Here is a 19,666-nt window from a genome sequence, read left to right on the forward strand (position 1 = left end):
GATACTGGTTTTCTTTAGGGATAATAAAGATTTTGAGGGCATATTCAAAACAAGCGCAAAAGCCAGCAGACCTGGGTTTGAGAGCTGGCTGGATCATTGACCAGCCGTGTGGACTTGGGAAATTTTCTTCACTTCTTCTCCTCAAGCTCCTCAACTTTCAAATGAGAACTTAGTAACATTGGCCTTCTTAAAGGCTTTTACAAGAATAAGAAGTAGGGAGGGAGAGAGCAATCAATCATTCAATCAATGTAATTCCTCCCTCACAAGGTTATTTTAAGAAGTAAACGAAATGATATGCAATGTTTTTGATGAGTGCTTTATAAAATTTGCAGCATTGTGCATGCATTGATTATTGTTATTCCTTTGGAAAATAGGTTACTTGACTAAAGTTTACAGTTTACTCCCCACACACAGAACAATGAATGCCTTAGGAAGACATTACTTACCACATAAGGACATGGACACTGTTTTCATAATAAGAAAACCAGATCCGACCAATTAAAGATTTTCATCAAATTATCTTTTTCAAATTTGAAAGTGAGATATAAGGTTTGAAGCAATACAGGAAACTTCTCTTTTTAAGCAAGTCTCTAGCATGCAGCAGTCTTCAGCAACTGAGCTTATAATTAAATCCAGCCTGTTGATTTGACTCTGTAGTGCGGAGTTGGGCCAGTCATTTCACCTCACTGGGCAAGAGTTAAACATGATCTCAACTCCCAGTTCCCTTCCAGGACTAACATTCTGTCATTCTCATTAATTGTCTACAGTAATAATTTACCAACCCTGGGAAACTTCTAATGAGTTTATAGTACTTCTAGTCACATATAATTAAAAACCATTTTTGTATCTTTTGATTAAAGGAGACACCACATTTTCTGCGTCAGTTGATTGTCTTACCCATTCTTAATAAATACTAATTTCTTACCTGGAATTTTTTTAAGTAGTATCGTATCTGTTCATATTCTTCTGATTTCAAGATAACGCTTCCATTGCCTAGAAAATGATTCAGCAAATGCAGTACAGGCCTCAGATGATGAGTACTATCTGACCTTGAATAATTAGGGTAGTCACACTTTCAGTACATGGGCGTTCCCAATCTCAGGATATATGTTCAGATGTATATTCCAGGATAATCAGAAAATCAAGGAAATCCAAAATTTATGTGAGCAATTATGCTGCCACTGCTAATACACTGCTAATGTACATGAAATTCTTTCTCCATGTGGTCATATACAAAATCAACACATGATCATTCTGTACCCATTTAAAGGCATACACATTAATAATAAGCATTACTACATATTAGTTATTATATATTTATACATGGTCAAAAGCACTAGAATAAGAGTCAAAATCTAGTTTTTTTAATTGAATAAATTTGACATCTAACGTATAAGTTTAAGGTGTACCTCATGTTACGTTGACACATTTATATATTGTAATATGATTGTAGATGTAGCAATATTTGTCACATTACAATACTATAGTACAATATTATTCTTTATGTTTATTATACAGTGCATTAGGTCTCTATTGCTTATTTACTACTTGTTACCAGTTTGTACCTTTAAACATCATCACTTTTATTCCCCCCACTATCCTCTAGTAACCACCATTTCACTTTCTGTTTTTTATAGGTTTAACTTTTTTAAATTCCACATTCCGGTAATATCATACACTAGTCTTTGACTTATCTCACTTTGCATAGTGTGCTCAAGGTTCACCCATGTTGAAGGATATCCTCCTTTCTCGTGGCTGAATAATATTTCATTGTGCATACGCACCATATCTTTTTTTATCCATTAATTTTTTGATGTACATTTGGGTTGTTTCCATATCATGGCTATTGTGAATAATGCTGCAATAAACATGGGAGTGCATCTATCTCATGAGAACTCTGTTTTAATTTCCTCCGAGTATATACCCAGAAGTAGAATTGCTCGATCATGTGGTAGATCTATTTTTAAGTTTCTGAGGAACCTCCATATTGTTTTCCAAAGTGGTTGGATCAATTTACTTTCCCACCAACAATATATAAGGGTTTCCTTTCCACCACATCCTCACCAACACCTGTTGTCTCTTGTTTTCTCAATGATAGCCATTCTAACATGTGTGAGGTGACATATCATTGTAGTTTTGCTATGCATTTCCCTGATGATTGGTGGCTGTTGAGCATTTTTTCAGGTAGCTGTTGAGCATCTTTTCATGTAGCTGTTGGTCATTTTTATTTCCTCCTTGGAAAACTGTCTATGTATTTCTTCTGCCCATTTTTTTAATTGAGTTTTTAGGTTTTATTTTATTAAGTTTACTGAGATCTTTATATATTTTGGATATTGACCCTTATGCAGATAAGATTTGCAATAATTTCCTCCCATTCTGCAGACTGTCTTTTTATTTTGTTGTTTCTTTTGCTACACAAAAGCTTTTGAGTTTGATGTAGTCCCATTTGTTGATTTTAGCTTTTGTTGTTTGTACTTTTGGCACCACGTTCAAAAAATCATTGCTAAGACCAATGTCAATGAGCTTCTTCCCTACATTTTTTTCTAGGATTTTATGGACTCAGAACTTATTTATGTCTTTGATACAGTTTTATTTTTTGTGAGTGGCATGAGATAGGGGTTTAATTTTAGTGTTCTGCATGTGTTTCTCCAGTTTTCCTAGCACCTATTTTTTAAAAGACTATCCTTTCCTGATTGGGTATTCTTGACTTCCTTGTCAAATATTAGTTGACCATATATACCAGAAATTAATTCTGTTCCATTGGTTGATGTGTCTACTTTTGTACCAGTATACACTGTTTTTATTACTATGGCTTTGTAGTATAGTTTGAAATCCAGAAGCATGATACCTCTGGCTTTTTCTTTTTTCCTCAGGATCACTTTGGCTATTCAGGGTCTTTTGTGGTTCCATACACAAATTTTAGGATTGTTTCTTCTATTTCTGTGAAGCATGCTAGGGATTACATTACATCTGTAAGTGGTTTTGGGTAGAATGGCCATCTTAACAAAATTAATTCTTCTGATCCATTAACACAAGATATCTTTCCATTTGTTTGTCTTTTCAATTTCTTTCAGCAAAATTGTGTAGTTTTCATTGTATAGATCTTTCACTTCCTTGGTTAAATTCATTCCTAAATATTTCGTTGCTTTTGATGCTATTGTGAATGAGATAGTTTTCTTTGTTTTCTTTTCAGATGCTTCATCATTAGTGAAAAGGAATGCATTTGATTTCTGTATATTGATTTTTTTATCCTGCCACTCTACTGAAATAGTTAATTAATTCCAACAGTTTCTTGATTAACTCCTTAGGATTTTTCTATATGTCAGGTCATATCATCAGAAAATAGCAGAAATTTACTTCTTCCTTTCTAATTTGGATGCCTTTGTTTCTTTGCCTTGCCTAATTCCTATAGCTAGGATGTTCAGTATTATATGAGCAGAAACACATTCAGTTTTTCTCCATTGAATATAATGTTAGCTGTGGGTTTATTGTATATGGACTTTAATATGCAGAGGTAAGTTCCATTTATACCCAATCTATTAAGAGTTTTTATCATGAAAGCATGTTGTATTTGTTAAATGCTTTTTCTGACTCTATTGAGATGATCATGTGATTTTTACCTTTCATTTTATTAATGTGACATATTACATTTATTGATTTGGGTATGTTGAACCATCCTTGCATTCCAGGGATAAATCCCACTAGGTCATGGTATATAATCCTTTTCATCCTGGTCAGGGTGTCCTTGAATGTAGTTTGCTAATATTGAGGATTTTTGTCTCTGCATTCATCTGCGCTATTGGTTTATAGTTTTCTTGTGGTATCCTTATCTGGTTTTGATATCAAAGCAATGCTGGCTTTATAGAATGAGTTTGAAAATACTCCCTCTATATTTTGGAAGAGTTTGAGGAGGATTGATGTTAATTCTTTTTTTAAATGTTTGCTGGAGTTCTGCAATGAAGCTACCTGGTCCCGGAGTTTTCTGTTATGGGAGTTTTTTGATTACTGCAAAATCCCTAGTTTTAAAACAGACTCTGATATTCTCTAATGATGTAATTTTGGTCAAGTCGTTTAAGCCCTCTGAACTTCAGTATATTAGTGAAATGGGAACTTGTTGACTTTATAGAGTTATTTAATGTGTGTGTGTGGCGGGTATGGGGGGAGGTTCTAAAATTTGTCAGCAACTATAGCTAGCAAATCAAATTTGGTTCAGGCCTGCTTTGTAACCACAAAGGCAGAGTTGAGTAGCTACAACTTAGACCATATGGCCCACAAAGTATAAACTATTGGCTATCTGGCCCTTAACACAAAAAGTTTGCAGATCCCTAGTCATTATTTGTGAACTTATTTGAAACCTATATCATTTGAGGCAATTTCTGTGGATTAGACTTAAGCAACTGGCATTAGGCTCAACTAACAGGCATAACTAGTTAAAAATCCAATTTAAACAAAGAAAATACCTTTCTATAGTTTCTATTCAGCTATTTGGTATTACTGAGGTCTTAGATGTTATCAATAAATATTTGTTGTAGCTAATACTACTATTGATCATTAAGAGATTTTGCTTAAGGAAAAAAATCAACTGATGCCTGGTTCACAGGAGGTTGATAGAATTTGTTTTTACAACTCTGATGTCCAAATAGTGGTATCAGATATGCCAATCAGCGTGCCTCTACACTTAATTGAATATTAAATCTGAATCTTTGATAAATTTTTTTGCTTCACAATTTACCTACATTTTCCAAGACTAGAATGAAAGAAATGATGAATGAATGAAAAGCTTACTGAGCTGACATTTTTCTGAAAATTGTCTGCATCCTATTGTTAATTCTTTTTCTGTAACCATGGAGAGGAAAATTTTGTGAGAACTCAGCAAATGAATTAAATAATATGGGTATTCTGGGCCAAAATAGATCCACTCAGTGTCAAAAATACTTATTTTCAGTTATTCCCAAATTTCTTTCTCAGGGATAAGTGGCATTAAACACTAATAAGCAATGAGACTCTATCCTAAATATCGTTTTAATTTTGGTTACATAAGACTCGTAAGTAACAGATTGATGTCTTTGAGATATTAAAATAATGTATTTTCATCCTCACCAGTCCCTAGCTCCAAGTTGCCTCAGTACTTCCAAATTGGAGAACTGCTTGGAGGTCTTAGATCATATAGTTCCTATTATTATATAGCTAAATTTCCCTTTCACTATTATGGACCAAAAAGTTTGAAGACCTAGTATTAGAGGGATATCCAGGAGAGGAAAGAAAGGCTGTACCACTTCCGGCCAGAGGTTTCCAGCGGAGTGCAGGAGATAGGAGATGGGCAAGTGGAGGGGTATTAGATACACTGAAATGCACACCAAGGGTACAGGGCCTGCCTGATGCTTCCCTTTCCACTACTGTCTCTGAGAGGAGTTCCTTGGTCACACCAGGCTCTGTACCAACAGAGAAGACCTCAGATGGTTGAGAAGCCAGAGCTGCATGGTCAGGGAAAAGCAACGTTTCAGTCTTCCTTCCCAGTCCTCTCTTCCTCCCATGTGGTATAAATGCTGACTTAGAGCACACAGACCACTCTAGGGACCCTCCACAGTAAGTGACAAGGTGATATCACAGTAATGTCTAAAGGGCTACAAAATAGTTAGGGGCTGGATGAAGAAAATGGCAGAAGCTAAGAAAGGTGTACAGCCTCCCAAAGGGTGAAAGGAGGCCAGGTAAGCAAGGAGGAACCCACAAGCCCTAAAGGGAGTGATAAAGACATTAGCCAACCTTAGCAGACTTAAAGCTTCTGCCATCTTTAACAGCAGTCACCAATTAACGTTTAAGGCCTGGACCCAAGCCCATTGCACCTCAAAAGAGAGCTGCCAGAACATATCCGAAGACCAGCAAGAGGCCAGCAGCTTCCTCTCCCCAAATCCCAATATAGGGGATATAATGTCATCTTCCATAAATCCTGGTATCATCTTTCAAAAGAACAAGGGAAACTGGGAGGAATCAGAAGGATTGAGTAATTCTCTCAAGTAAATTGAGCTAAAGCTAGGGACATGTTAAATTATTAGATCAGATTAAATTTTAAATCATATTGAGCTAATTTTAGTTTGTTCTCACTACTCAGCGGGCTTAGTCCTCCTGAGGAAGATCAATTAAGTTTTTTTTTTTTTTCAAAGTTATATTTTCTTTGCACACCCAAATTGTAGCACGAATAAATTTGCAAACATGCTACAATTATATTGTTTGGTTTAGAGGAAACATATTGATGACAATTTTACTCAGTCTTACAAATTTCAGAAACTGAAAGTGATAGCTCTTCTCTAAATACATATTAGCAGATGTGGAGGGAAGAGACGGAAATGTGTTGAGAGACAGACTTGAGTTCTCTCCCCAACTCAACTATTTACTCTGTGTTAGTCACTAAAAAGTAATTTAATCTCCACAGCAGTACTTCCCAACAAATGTGTCTTAGATAATGTACTAGAATATTGATAAAATACTGTTCCATTCAGCCCTCAGGACAGCCAAGGCAGGGCCTGCAGTGGCTGGAGCCTCCAGCCTTTTCACCTCTGGCTGCCCTAGTCTGCTATATAAATTACCTCCTGCGTGTTGAATATGATAATTTGGGGGAATTATTGTTCTATATGATTCAGTTTACTCATCCACAGAATGGATGGTGGGGAAGGAGACAGAAAGGTGATATCTTCAGTCTTTTGTATTCTAGTAGTTCATGCTTCTATGAATATGAGCAGGAAATTCCAACCACAAAAGAGTCACAGGAGTTCCCATATACATGTCCTGAAAAAAAGAATTCCTACTTATTTTTAAAAACCTCTGCTTACCCCTAAATTCTTTGTTAACAGAAACAACTGAAAAATCAATTGTCCATTTCTCAGATAAGTATCTCTTTTTTTATAACTCAGCGAGAATTTACCTAAGGGTAAGGAAATTAAGAACGTTAGAAAGTAACCTATAGAACCTACAGTATTCAAAGGCAAAATTAAAGTTACTTACGTGGGATTAGAAATGTGCATCTGTCTTTCAGCAAACTGTTTTGTTATAAATAAATTTCAAAATCAATTTCTAGAGTGGTGATCAAAGATAAGTGATCAATAATTACTGCAATTCTCACACACATATAAGGCCATTATCTTCAAAGTAAGTAAAAAGCTTTTCAAGATGAATGCCTCAAACCTGTTGAATATTTTTATTTGAATATGAAAGAAGGATCTCTAGCTTCCCTACTCCCTTCCCCTGAAATGTGCTCATTTATATCAATAAAGAATTTAATGCAGGCAGGATTGATCTATTAGCCATTTTCAAGTTGAGGCTAGGCTTTATGGACTTCTAAGATTTTTCTGTTAAATGAAATTACAAATGTTTTAATACTTTTGGACGAAAGAAGGGAGTGCAATGTTCTTGTCAGTGATCAATCATTCACTGATTTCTCTGAGAATATGACTCTCCATAAGAAGTATGTACCAGAACAGGTCCAAAGAAAGAATGGTTGTCACAAATGCTGACAATAATTATTCTAGCTTTTGAGTTTTGGTGGCCCACTAAGTGCCAAGCAATGAGCAAGATGCTTTTGTGTATGGCCGACTTAATTCTCATCATAATAACTCTCAAAAGTAAGTATTACTATCATCACTCTGGGGTGAAAATGGCAGGAATTTTTCTGACTACACGCCACAAAGAGGTTTTACACATCCAATTGTTCATCTCAGTCTAGTATCCAACTTTGTTTCTAATAGTTTACATGTTTACAGTACCAAGAAGTTTCTGCGTTTCAAATCCACAGCATAACTATAGCGGTAGTAATACTTTGCTCTCTATGAGCAAAGGCTGCCATCATGTGGACATTGTACATATAACGAAAACAATCACTGGAACTAAAATTTTTCATCGCACTAAGAATTTTGCAACTAGATTCTTGAATTGTTACACACACACACACACTCACACACACACACACCAGTGTTTCTTATAATTAAAACGCAAAACTTTCCTTCAGGTGTGATTTTTAAGTCTCATTTAAAGGTGCAAGTGCCTTTGAACATTTGAAAAGAGAAAATATCTCCTCATTTATTAGAACTCATCCCATTAGTCTTTAAGGCAGTGTATTAGATTTTGTTAAATTTTCTTTCTTCTAAACCTCAGATAGGGTTTTATTAAATAATAGAAAGGTGTAGTGAGATCTTTCGATGGAATTTCCTGGAGCATGAGATTTTGTAGCAAGAATTTATGGCAGAACTCTGGGCTTAGAGCACACTTCTATTCCTACACTTCTGTTCCATGCCAGCCAGTATTCCTGGAGTCTGTTGTGGGCTAGTCAGAGCTTGACCAAGGGAGCCTATGGCCCAATTTTCTGTTACACCAAAGGTGGAGTCTCCCTGCAATGTCTCAGCCACCTGTGTGTTTTCAAATACAAATGAGATCATGAAATCAAACGTACAAATAGATCTCTGTGGTGTGACGATACTTAAAGGCATGTAGAGATGCCTCTTCCCTTGTTCCCTTAGTAAGTCCTGACACCCAGTTCACTGAATCTAAAATCTCTAGAACTAAACAAATTATTTGGCTTTAAGGCCTTGTACTATGAAAATCAAACTGGGTGACATAGAGTATGTATACTTCCAATGACTATTTTTAAAACCAAAGTATTTTCCAGATATAGAAATAGTAACACATTGTGAGTTATACCAGACACCACTGAGGAGACACAGTATGCAATTATTGGTTCCTGAATGAATATGTGAATGAATGAAAGAATTGATTAATATGAATGGAGGGCATTAAAAAGAAATGATTTCACAGCATTGCCCAAGCCATTTTGGCTGAATGTACAGTTGTGGTTTAACATAAATTTTATACTTAAGGGGGTGCCTGGCATGAAATCACTCTTTAAATGTTTATTGAATGGATAAATGACTAGGAGGGAATGGGATAAATTAGAAAATAGCATCAATATAAGAAAAAAGTAGAGTCTGAGGGTAGGGTCCATTTACCAAAAACTGTATTGAGATAATTCAGGGAATACATATGTGATTGCTCTGTGTTATGTACTATGGAAGAGGCATTAATCAAGTTACCACAAATAATTATAAATGATGAAGTGCTATGAAGGAAAATTCTTCCACTTCATAGATACTTACCAATATGGTGTAGTGAGTGTAGGACAGCAGGAGAACTTGGGGACTCATTTTGTGCCCAGATATATTTGCATTAAGTAGTTTCTATATATTCTCATATAGTAGTTCTGCTACAGTTTTGTTTTATTTCTGCATGTATCTATCAACTCAAATTTAAGAAGAATTTCTTTTTTAGATATGAGTAAGTTTTTCCTTCAAGATATTCAATGGTGCCCGGACTACCTAGTGTCTTTAATACCTAAAGGGTTTGTTAAAGCCATTTGGATGGTATTCATGGATAGTCCAATCAAGCAACTTTGATGCTGTGATTACCTATGTGTGAGTAATCCTAAAATAGTTCCGCCAATTCCCACAAGTAGTTGTTCCTTTGCATCAAGACACTAGTTATCAAGCGCATTCCTCAAAACTCTAGATCCACAGGTTATGCTATTGGCGGAGAAAAATGAGAAAAGGGAAATGAAAGTCAGACAAGTTTAGAAAATGCTGAATTAAACAAAGTCATGCAAGTTTTCTTTGCTGCAGATCTCCTTAGAGCTTTTAATAGGCTGACTTCTTTGTAAATTTCCAAGAGGGTGTTTTTAAAACTTAATGACCACAGGACTCTTTTCTTGCAGAAGCCCTCTAGGTACTAGTGTCCCATGGAACACACTTTTAGAAATTCTGTTGTGTCTAAATGCAAATGACTTTGTCTGAGGTAGAGGTTGGCACTGGGGTGATCCATTAATATTACAAATCCATTAATATTCATAATCATTTTAGTAAACTCAATTCATCAAATTGTCTGCCCTCTTCAAGCAACACTCTGAAGCAACAGCACTTTAGACATCGATCTCAATAAGAAGTTCAGGTTGTGAGGGAGGCTTCAGTGCAATGCAGGTCCTGGAGTGTCAGCAGGGGGCGCTGTGGGTGAGGCGTGGGGATATCCAAGAGTGGATGATAGAGACGCATGACCAACTCTGCCTCGGGCCTTCTTACTCTGTTTAGCTCAGGTTGAATGTTGATCCCACTTCCAACATTATCTTTTAGCTCATTCTTATAGAACCATGGATGACATGAAACAGGTAATATATCTGTTAAAAAGGTACTATATCTCCGAAAGTGTATAATTTACTCCTTCCAGATAGGCTTAGTTTTTCTCTCTAAAGTTTTAAGCCGTCTCTCCTCAAATAATCCAAGACCTGAGGCAAGAGTACAAATATGGGTCCACATATCCTAAGCTTAACTACATAAAAGTTATAAATCAAGTTAAACAGCTGGATAAAATATGCTGTATCCTCTTAACCTGGACAAATATACCTTCCTGGCCCCTAGGAAGCCAGGTTTGCGTTTCTAATTCGTGACGAGGTAGGGGTTCTGTCCTGACCCGTGACACGGGAGTCAGCCTCAGTCCCCTCTCTCCCACATCCAGCTCTGTCGTGCACACGGAAGGGTCTCCTACACAGAAGTGTGTGCACCTGAGCTTGTACATCCTAGTTCTGTCCACACTCTCCAAACACCACCCTACAGACCTGTGTGTACCCACGGCTGTGAGATCTGCTCTCTGGAGATAATCCTTAGGAATAGGCCCTCATGAGTCCTGGACGAGCGCTCTGAGCTGCTTGGGCAAGGAATTCTAGAGAACCCTGAGGATGGCGCCCACTCTGGACAGGTTAATGACCTTGGCTCTGACCATTTTCACCCTGTGAGAAGGGGCGCAGCTGGAGGAGGGCCAGAGCAAGGCATGTCTCAGCACTAATAGAATATTTGGAATTGAGAATAAAAGCTCTATGAAAATCACACTTAAAAAATGGCAGTCTTTGCAGCTACCCCAGCCTCTGAGGTAAAAAAAAAAAAAAGAGAGAAAAGAAAAAAAAGAAGACGAAGAAGAAGAAAAAAAAGTATTTCTTATTTTAATTTAACTACTTCTGAAAGCCTCTGGTCAACTTTTCTTCTTGTTCTCCAAGGTAAGATTATTTCCCCTTTGGCATTAAAAGGGAAACTAGATCAGTTGTGTGAAAAACCAAAAATGATGTATTTTATCAACTTCAAACTTGTCCCAAGGCTTTCTCCCACACTGTGTTAAATAATAGAAGTCTTTTTAATTGAATTTCTTTGTGTGTAGCATATGCTGGGTGACATTATGCCAGCATCTTGCCCTAAGCAGCAAAACGTTCTTCATAAAAGCATTAAGATCCAGGGCATCGTTCTGCGTGTTGGGAGGGAACACAGAACTGCGACAGCTTGAAACCACATAAAAACAGTTCCTCTGAAATGTAATTGTAAAAACACATTGCAGCAACCTGGGGGGAGGGGGAATATTTAGGATTATAGAATGAAAGCAAAAAAAAAAAAAAAAAAGAAGAGGAAGGGAGGGAAGGAGGAAAGCACTGTGGCACACCTCTCTATAGAATTGAAGCAATAATGTTTGTCCTAGCTCTCCATCTGCCAGCTAGTCTGTATACTCATTTCCCCCTTGAAGGCCACCATCCTTCAGAGGTGGGATTATCAATGGATGTGCTGTGGACTGAGGCAATAATTATAACACACTATTGTGTTCTTTCTCCCCCAAGGATTCTAGAACTTCAGCAGAATGGGGACATGGACATCCTAAAGCACAAATGGTGGCCAAAGAACGGCCAGTGTGACCTGTACTCTTCAGTGGATACAAAGCAGAAAGGAGGTGCTCTGGACATAAAGAGCTTTGCAGGGGTTTTTTGTATCCTGGCTGCTGGAATTGTCCTCTCCTGCTTTATAGCCATGCTGGAGACGTGGTGGAACAAGAGGAAAGGCTCCAGGGTCCCCTCAAAAGAGGTACTTGTTTGGGAGCTTGGGCACCAAGCTGAGCCCACCAGCAGGCTGTTTCTGGGAGGTTAACCACTAGGGTGGGGATGGAGGGTTGGGAGTGTCCTGTTTCTTCTTTCCTGGAACAGTGAAAATAAATTTGTGAAATCTGAAAATTGGGAAGATCAATACGAGTTTCCGTTTTAGGACATCCCAGATAAATGAAGAGGAGACTAGAGTGTTTGAAAGACTGACAATTTCATGTGCTTTGAAATTCTTCCCAATCTCAGGATAGAATTTAATTCAATGACTTTTTAAAGGCTGCGATTCCCTTGACCAGTTCACAAAGATGCTAATCATTTTATTTCCATTTGTTATTTAACTTATAGGTAAATTACTTTTTGTGTCTCTAAGATTCAGCCTAAGAAATCCAACTGTATAGTAAAATAATCAGAATTTGATCTTCACCACCAGTGACTGCTGCCCTCTGTCAGTATGTAGGACTAAGGGGAGTGATCACGTTTTTAGCTCTGGTGGCACTAAGCATTTAACAAATCCACACAATGGGATCATCTGGATTTCAATATTTCTCCTTTACTCTTGAGTCAGCTCAACTCCAAGGCCATGTTAAAATTTTTCCAGAGATCTGAGAGAATAATTTACAGAGTTACACATAATCTCTCTTTTAAAGTGGCATGTGCCTTGTTTTCATAAAAAAAATTGTGGGATCTATAAGTATCTTATTTCCATTGAACCAAAAATGTGAAAAAAATTTAAGTAATGAAATAATATTCACTAAAGCTTCAGAAACTGAAATGAAAACATCCTAATCTGCTGAATGCTTTGATTGGCTGGATAATTTTAAAGTAAGACAGGTTTAAAAGTTTCTATGACTAGGCCTTGGCTAACTGATGCCTAGAGCAAGTCCTAAAAGGATCTTCTGCTTTAATACACAAATAAAAATGACTTCTCACTTGCACATGAATTTTTGCATGTTAATGTATTCTTTCAAACATATTGTTTTCTCGTCTAAGGATTCCTCCCTACCACCTGATCAGTACCATTTATAAGGAAAAGCTTGGCTTAGCAAAGATAAATCTTAGCTTCTTACTTGTCTGAATGATCATACATTCTAAATTAGTGGTGTATGAACTAAAAATTAATCAGGTTTTATTGTAGTGTTTTCTTTGTGGAATAAGCTTCTGGTATCTCTACTGTCATTGATTCAATGCAAAAGACCACATTAATGCAACATTATAGCTGAGACTTCATATTCTCAAAAATCTGGAAATTAAGGACTCCCCAAGCTCCTTATATTTTGAATTACTATATATGATATTAAATTTTTGCATTATTATATCTGTTGATGGATGACTACATTAGAGTTGCTGTGGGAACCATAAAATTATATCTTTCATCCCTCTAAAGCCTCAGTGATAATATTGCATTAATGGATATTTTTTATTGGATTTTGAAATGAAAAAGAAGGAGGAAAACAGTGATGCACTCAAAATATTTTTCACTTAGGAGCACTATAATAGCACAATAAAAAAAAAACACGTACTCCATTCTAACTCATGATGGCTAATCCAGATCTTATAAACAAACATTTTCTCCTATGATTAATAGCTATTTTAAAACCTCATAAATTTAATTTATTGAACTTGGCCATAAATAAAACCAGTACAAAGGACAATTTTATTTCTTGCCAGTTTTATTTTTTTCAAATATTGGGCTTTAATGCTCACTTTTAATGAAAATCCTAAGGGATTTATGAATTGGTTTCATGTTCAGAAATCTGAGGTTTTACTTCCTTTTTCTTTATTAAGCACCTTATTACTAAGACTGTAAGTTACTAGCATAACTTACAGCATCTTTGATTTAGAGGCCATGTAGCTTATACCTGCCCTAAACTAAAGCTGTCACTCGCGTGTCATGACTTGAAGGGGTCTCTAAGTGTCCCTCTGACCTCACAACATTGCTTCATTCAGGTTCTAGATAACGTGAGTGTATAAAATCCCTCGATTAGAAATTGATTGTCTTGTGTTGAATGTTGCTCTCGCTAAACAATCTCTCATATCTCTAGTCACTATAATAGTCACTAACACTGTGAACTAGCATATCAGCATATTGTATCACTTATCTCCAAGAATGGAAAGTGAGAGTTCTGAGTGAGTAGTGGAAAGGAACAAAAATCCATCTTGGAATGAAACACCCTGAAGAAGGTGGAAGCATGTGTAAAGAAGAGGTGGGAGTGGGGAGGATGAGTTGCCAAAACCATACTCTTTATGTGTGCAATTTTGCCTGGGTCTGTCCCTGCATTTATAGAAGGCAATCACCCATCTACTGCTCCCATACTTTGTAGTTGCATGTGGCATACGTTCATGTTAGAACTTTTTACTGCGAGAAAAATATTTATTATAGATAGCCTAATCTCAGAATCCTTGGTACCCCCAGTACCTAGCACAGTGCCTGGCTCATATTAGGTGCTCAATAAATACTTGTTAAATGAGTAAACCCCAAAGTTCAGTTCATTACATATCATGTTTGCTGAACTACTTTTTTTTTTTTTTTTAAACCATGGAAGCTAGTACTGATGAGAACCTTATCTTCTTTTTCTTCATCTCCAGGATGACAAGGAAATTGACCTGGAGCACCTCCATAGACGTGTAAATAGCTTGTGCACAGATGACGACAGCCCCCATAAACAGTTTTCCACCTCGTCAATTGACTTGACCCCTCTGGACATTGACACTTTGCCAACACGACAAGCACTGGAGCAAATCAGTGATTTCAGGAACACTCATATTACCACAACCACCTTTATCCCAGAGCAGATCCAGACTCTTAGCCGCACACTATCAGCTAAAGCTGCCTCTGGTTTCGCTTTTGGCAACGTGCCTGAGCACCGAACTGGCCCTTTTAGGCACAGGGCACCTAATGGGGGCTTTTTCAGGAGTCCTATAAAAACAATGTCATCTATTCCTTATCAACCAACTCCTACCCTGGGGCTCAATCTGGGTAATGATCCAGACCGAGGCACCTCCATATGAGCATCCAACAAATCTCTTCACTGTTTCTTTTGTAGGACTCCCTTTGCAAGGAGCGACTGTAATGTTGTGGGACTAACATGGATGTAACATTTTTTTTTTTTAAATCAGGATTATTAGTAACAATTCTAGTTATTTCTCCCCACCTCCTCCCTCCTCCCTCCTCTATACCTTTCTCTGTCTTTTCCCCTCTCTTCCCATACATTTCCCTCCACTTTTTTTCATTACTCAATGTGTTCCCCCAGAATATAGTATATTAGGATCCTATTAGTCTGCTTTTCATATACTGTACTTCAAGTATAGGAAATGTGCACTGAGTATACTAAAAGTATATGCAGGATTAATTTTACATAAAGGCCTCTTACGTAACATTTCTCTATTTTGAAAGACGTAATTGCAATAACTTCAGTCTTTTTACATCCTTCTGCTGCATCCATACAATGCTCCACTGCTGTTGAGTGTCCTTTAACTGTGGACCAAAGGCAACCCCTGCAGTGTTTATAAAATAATTTGAAGACCATTCAGGCCACATAATATGAGAATGCAATTTTGTAGGATTACAAAAAGCCATTAATATGCCAGTCAAGACTACAGTTAAAACTACTCTTGCACTGCAACAGTGCATATGACCTTTATGTGATTGTACAGTATTAAAAGTTTTTTCTTATGTACAGTAAACTTTATCATATGGCAGAAGACTCTATTGTGTTAAATAAATTAGTATCTCATATATATACATATATATGCACCTATATAATGTGTATATATATTGAAAGGCGGCCATTGCTATTGCAATTCATTTAATGAAGCTTTAGTTTTAAAAACAGGATTGTATGCAGGAACTATGTTTAGTGCAGGGGGTCTTTTCAGTTAGAAAAGGCAGGTTGCTTTAATGTTATTCTGACTCGCATTGTTTGCCAACAGAGAATATTTTATACTTTTGTTATTAAAACATCCAGGGCGATTTAATATTTGTTCCTAGATGTAAGTCATGTGAGTAGGTTTTGCATTTGTTATTCAGCAGTGTATAAAGCTAACCTTGATAACTTTACTTTTAATTAATTATCTAAATGGAAAATGCTATTAGCTGAACCATGTCCACAACAGCACATAGAGCTCGATAAGAGTTTATACATAGATCATTGAAGGCTAATAAATTCTCTTCCAAAGCAGTAAGCCAATTAATACAACTGTAGTTGGGGAGAGGTGGGAGCCCTTAAGAAATTGATGTGGCCTTAATTACTGTCATACATTATTCTAAAGAAAATATAATAACCATACTGGGCTCTCAACCCCCTTTTTATATTCAGTTCTACTTGGAGGAGTTATGTATTTTTTACATTAGTGCCAAGTGTGTAGAAGGATGACGCAAAAACAGTGCCTCTTTGTGCACAACCTTTTAAAGTAGCATTCTTACCTGTTAGAAATGTAGAATGAACTTCGTTTGTAATCCTCAAATTAAAACGTGGTAAGTAGGAAGCGAGAACTTATCCTGTGTTCTTACACAGCCATACACTTATTTTAATCTAATTCATTCTGTGGCTAGGATTGATGTAGGCATCAACCTATGTGATTTGCTTTAGGAGAAATTAAAGGTATATTATATTTTGATGCTAATTATGTTCTGGGGAGCATCTTGTACTGTCACTGTTTTTGTACTAAATCTTCAAATATTGTCTACTGTGTAAGGCAGAAAAATTTCTTATCATGCAAAAACCATTTTGTTTCCAGGGTAACAAGTACCTAAGTGCATGCACAACTTGTTTTCCCTTGTAACATTCATAATCTCATCCATGACTCTGATTTTAAAACAAAACAAAACAACAACAAAAAAAATCTTTACAAAAAAGCTATATAGGGACATTCCAGATGTTGCAGTGATTTTAGCTATCAAACTGTTAACCATGTACAATATTTAAAATAGGCCTATTTTGATGTATTGCCTATTATATAAATACACAAAACACTTTTTGGAGGCCTCAGTTATGAGTGGCAGAGCTTTCTGTGTATAATTTGTCTAAATAATTTGTCTAATAAAAATGTTTTCTAAACTTGCTCTCATACCATTGAAGTCTTCACTATACAATTAGAAAATGCTTACTCTCTCACATATTGAGCTGAATTTTTTTAAATTCTTATCTTGAGTTAAAGCATAAAACACATTAAGTTTTACTAGCAGAACTTGCCAAAATGAATGGCTCTCTGAAAACAATACTAAGTGTTGTCCTAAACGAATGAAAGACTCCTTTTCTGCTGTTTGAGACTATTTGAATCAACGATATATTTGTTTTTCTTTATGTATGTCTCTGTGAACACTTTTTGGGGAGAAATTTATCCTATTTCATGTAAACATTGCAACCATTAATAATAGCAGAATGAGGATCTGTTGCATCAAAAAAAGAAAATTAAGGGTAATTATTAAACTTAGAATTTATGTATTAATAATTGCTTTGCTGTTAGAGAAATCATCATACTGAATCTATTAATTTGGATATTAATTGACTCCAAATTATTTCTAATACAGTACTATTTTCTGCATTTGAACAATATTTAATTCATCTCACATTTAACTTGTTCAATGGATATATATTTGAAAATATATTCAATTTAGATTAAAATATCTGCTGTTCTAAAATTGCATTAAAGATTAATTATTTTGTAATGTTGGAACCTGGAGGAACGGTAGAGATCGAGACTATCTCCCTTGTTTTACAAATAAGGGAACATACGGTGCTTCAAAGCGATGACTTGCCCAAAAGGTTGACAATCTGAGACTTAAAACTGGGTCTTTCTTTTGTTTTAACTGCCATGTCACATTCAGTCACATTCACGGGTCCTCATGGGTTGTGAATGCAGGGATGGCTCAAGTACAATACCTTCACCCACTCCTCTTACCTAGCCTAGGCTGCAAATCTCTAGGAACCTCCTTCCTCGTCTGGGACCACACAGAGCTTCTGATTCAACTGCTCCTTTTACACATGGAAAAGCAAATGCCCAAGGCCATAGCTCCTGACAGAACTCGGGCCAGATCCTGCTTTTCTGTCTATTACTACTTTCTTAGGCCATTGTTTGTCCTGGTTGGCACCATTTACACCAACCTGGCTATTTCAAAACAAGACAAATAAACACCTTACAGCCATGTGCTTTAATTATTCTCAGATGTCAAATTTATTCCTTTAGTGAATCATTAAAAGAACTAGTTGTCACTTTCAAACACATCAGAAGTTATGCACAGGTTTTGGTCTAGTAATACATTAGAAAATTGTAAGACCTCTTTTCTTCCTCATCCATATCAAACTACAGGCAATTTGTCATTTTATTAATTATGTTATTTTTCATCTCTTTTAGTTTGGGATTGGTTTTCAGCTGAATAAATACTTTAAAAAATAGACTTTGCTGAATGGTACTTTGCTTTATAAATTAAGAGGGAAAAAAACAAAAAAAAAAGAAACGAGAAGATCCATTTACCCTACATAGTAATACCAGCTAAGCCACACAACTGGAAAACAAATTAGTATGTGAAAATTACCATAAGCCAAAGACAAGGTATTATCTAACTCTTCCTCCTTATCAGTACAATACCTGCTCACCATTCGGAGAGTGAATCCTACCCTCAAGGGTCCACATCAGAGCGATACAAACCGCAATCACTCATTTTCTATCCCTGTAGGGCTAATCAGTTGTGACAGAGCTCTACAGTGTTTCAAACAATGTGCTTCAAAGCAACCGAACACAGTCAATCTTAGGCTACTTTTCAACTTCTATTAACTTTTATTTATGTAGCAACTAAGGCTCCTTGCCAACTCTCCTGTCATCTAATACACAGGGTACAGTGTAACCAACAAGCCCCATGAATGTAGTGTTTTACAGGCTACCCACCATGACAACAGCCTGCAACCTACACACTTTCAAAAGAATAGGAATTTCATAGTTTTGCTTCATTTTATAAAGCTGCACAGAGGTGTAGAACAGTTACACCAATGATTCAGGCAGCCTACCATGGGTATAGGAACACACTAAACAAGCGGTCTCTCAGCTTTTCATCTAAATTTTCAAATTTTCAGTTTTCTTCAACAGTTTTTACTTGTGTTTCCATGTAATATTAGTAACAAAGCAAACACTGTTCACATTTGAGAAAATGTTTTCATTATCTAAAAGCCCTACCCTGACTTGTTAGTCTATACAATTTAGAACCAAGTGTCACTTTTTGACTAATTTTGTACATTTCCTAGAATTTCTTCACACTGCAGAAAATAAACTGGCTGTGTTATTTGGACACGTTACTCACTTTATGCTGTCAACATGGCTGTCTAACCTTTGTGAGAAATGAAGGCCTGGTTTCCTTTTGGAGAAGCCCTCTAAGTCCCCACCTCACAATTGGCAGCATATTTCAAAACTCTCAGAGTATCTGTGATGTGATAGAAAATTCACAGATTTTCAGGACAACATTAATGCTCATTAATTTAAAACTAATTAAGCTTTCATAACAGCTGCTTTAGAAGGAGAAACATATGTCACAAAATCAAAGGATGACACAACTTCAGAACCAGAGAAGGGATGAAAAGCATTGCTTTTAAAAATAAATATTTTGCCTGCCATAAGATTTGAAACATGAGTAGAAGGCAAACTTTCATTTTTAAAGTGGCCATATTTTATTTTTAAATTGGAGCAACTGAAAAATTTTAGGAATCAAGTACCCTACATCTGTGACTATTTTTA

General features: G+C 36.4%; 1 protein-coding gene across 3 annotated transcripts in view; it reads left to right on the plus strand.

Annotated features, from left to right (window-relative positions):
• Nucleotides 1-19,666, plus strand: part of GRID2 (glutamate ionotropic receptor delta type subunit 2) — a 1,331,224-nt gene that overhangs the window by 1,277,482 nt on the left and 34,076 nt on the right. For 2 of the 3 annotated variants that reach the window (XM_019741137.3, XM_074323476.2), the window contains exon 15: nucleotides 11,687-11,927. In XM_019741137.3, the coding sequence (XP_019596696.3) occupies nucleotides 11,687-11,927 (241 nt within the window). Of the gene's footprint in view, nucleotides 1-11,686; nucleotides 11,928-14,527; nucleotides 17,004-19,666 lie in introns of those variants that run through there. The other variant, XM_019741134.3, reaches the window with a different exon arrangement.

This window comes from Rhinolophus sinicus, chromosome 1 (assembly GCF_057876585.1).
Source record: "Rhinolophus sinicus isolate RSI-liver-muscle chromosome 1, RSI-T2T, whole genome shotgun sequence".
Taxonomy (NCBI): domain Eukaryota; kingdom Metazoa; phylum Chordata; class Mammalia; order Chiroptera; family Rhinolophidae; genus Rhinolophus; species Rhinolophus sinicus.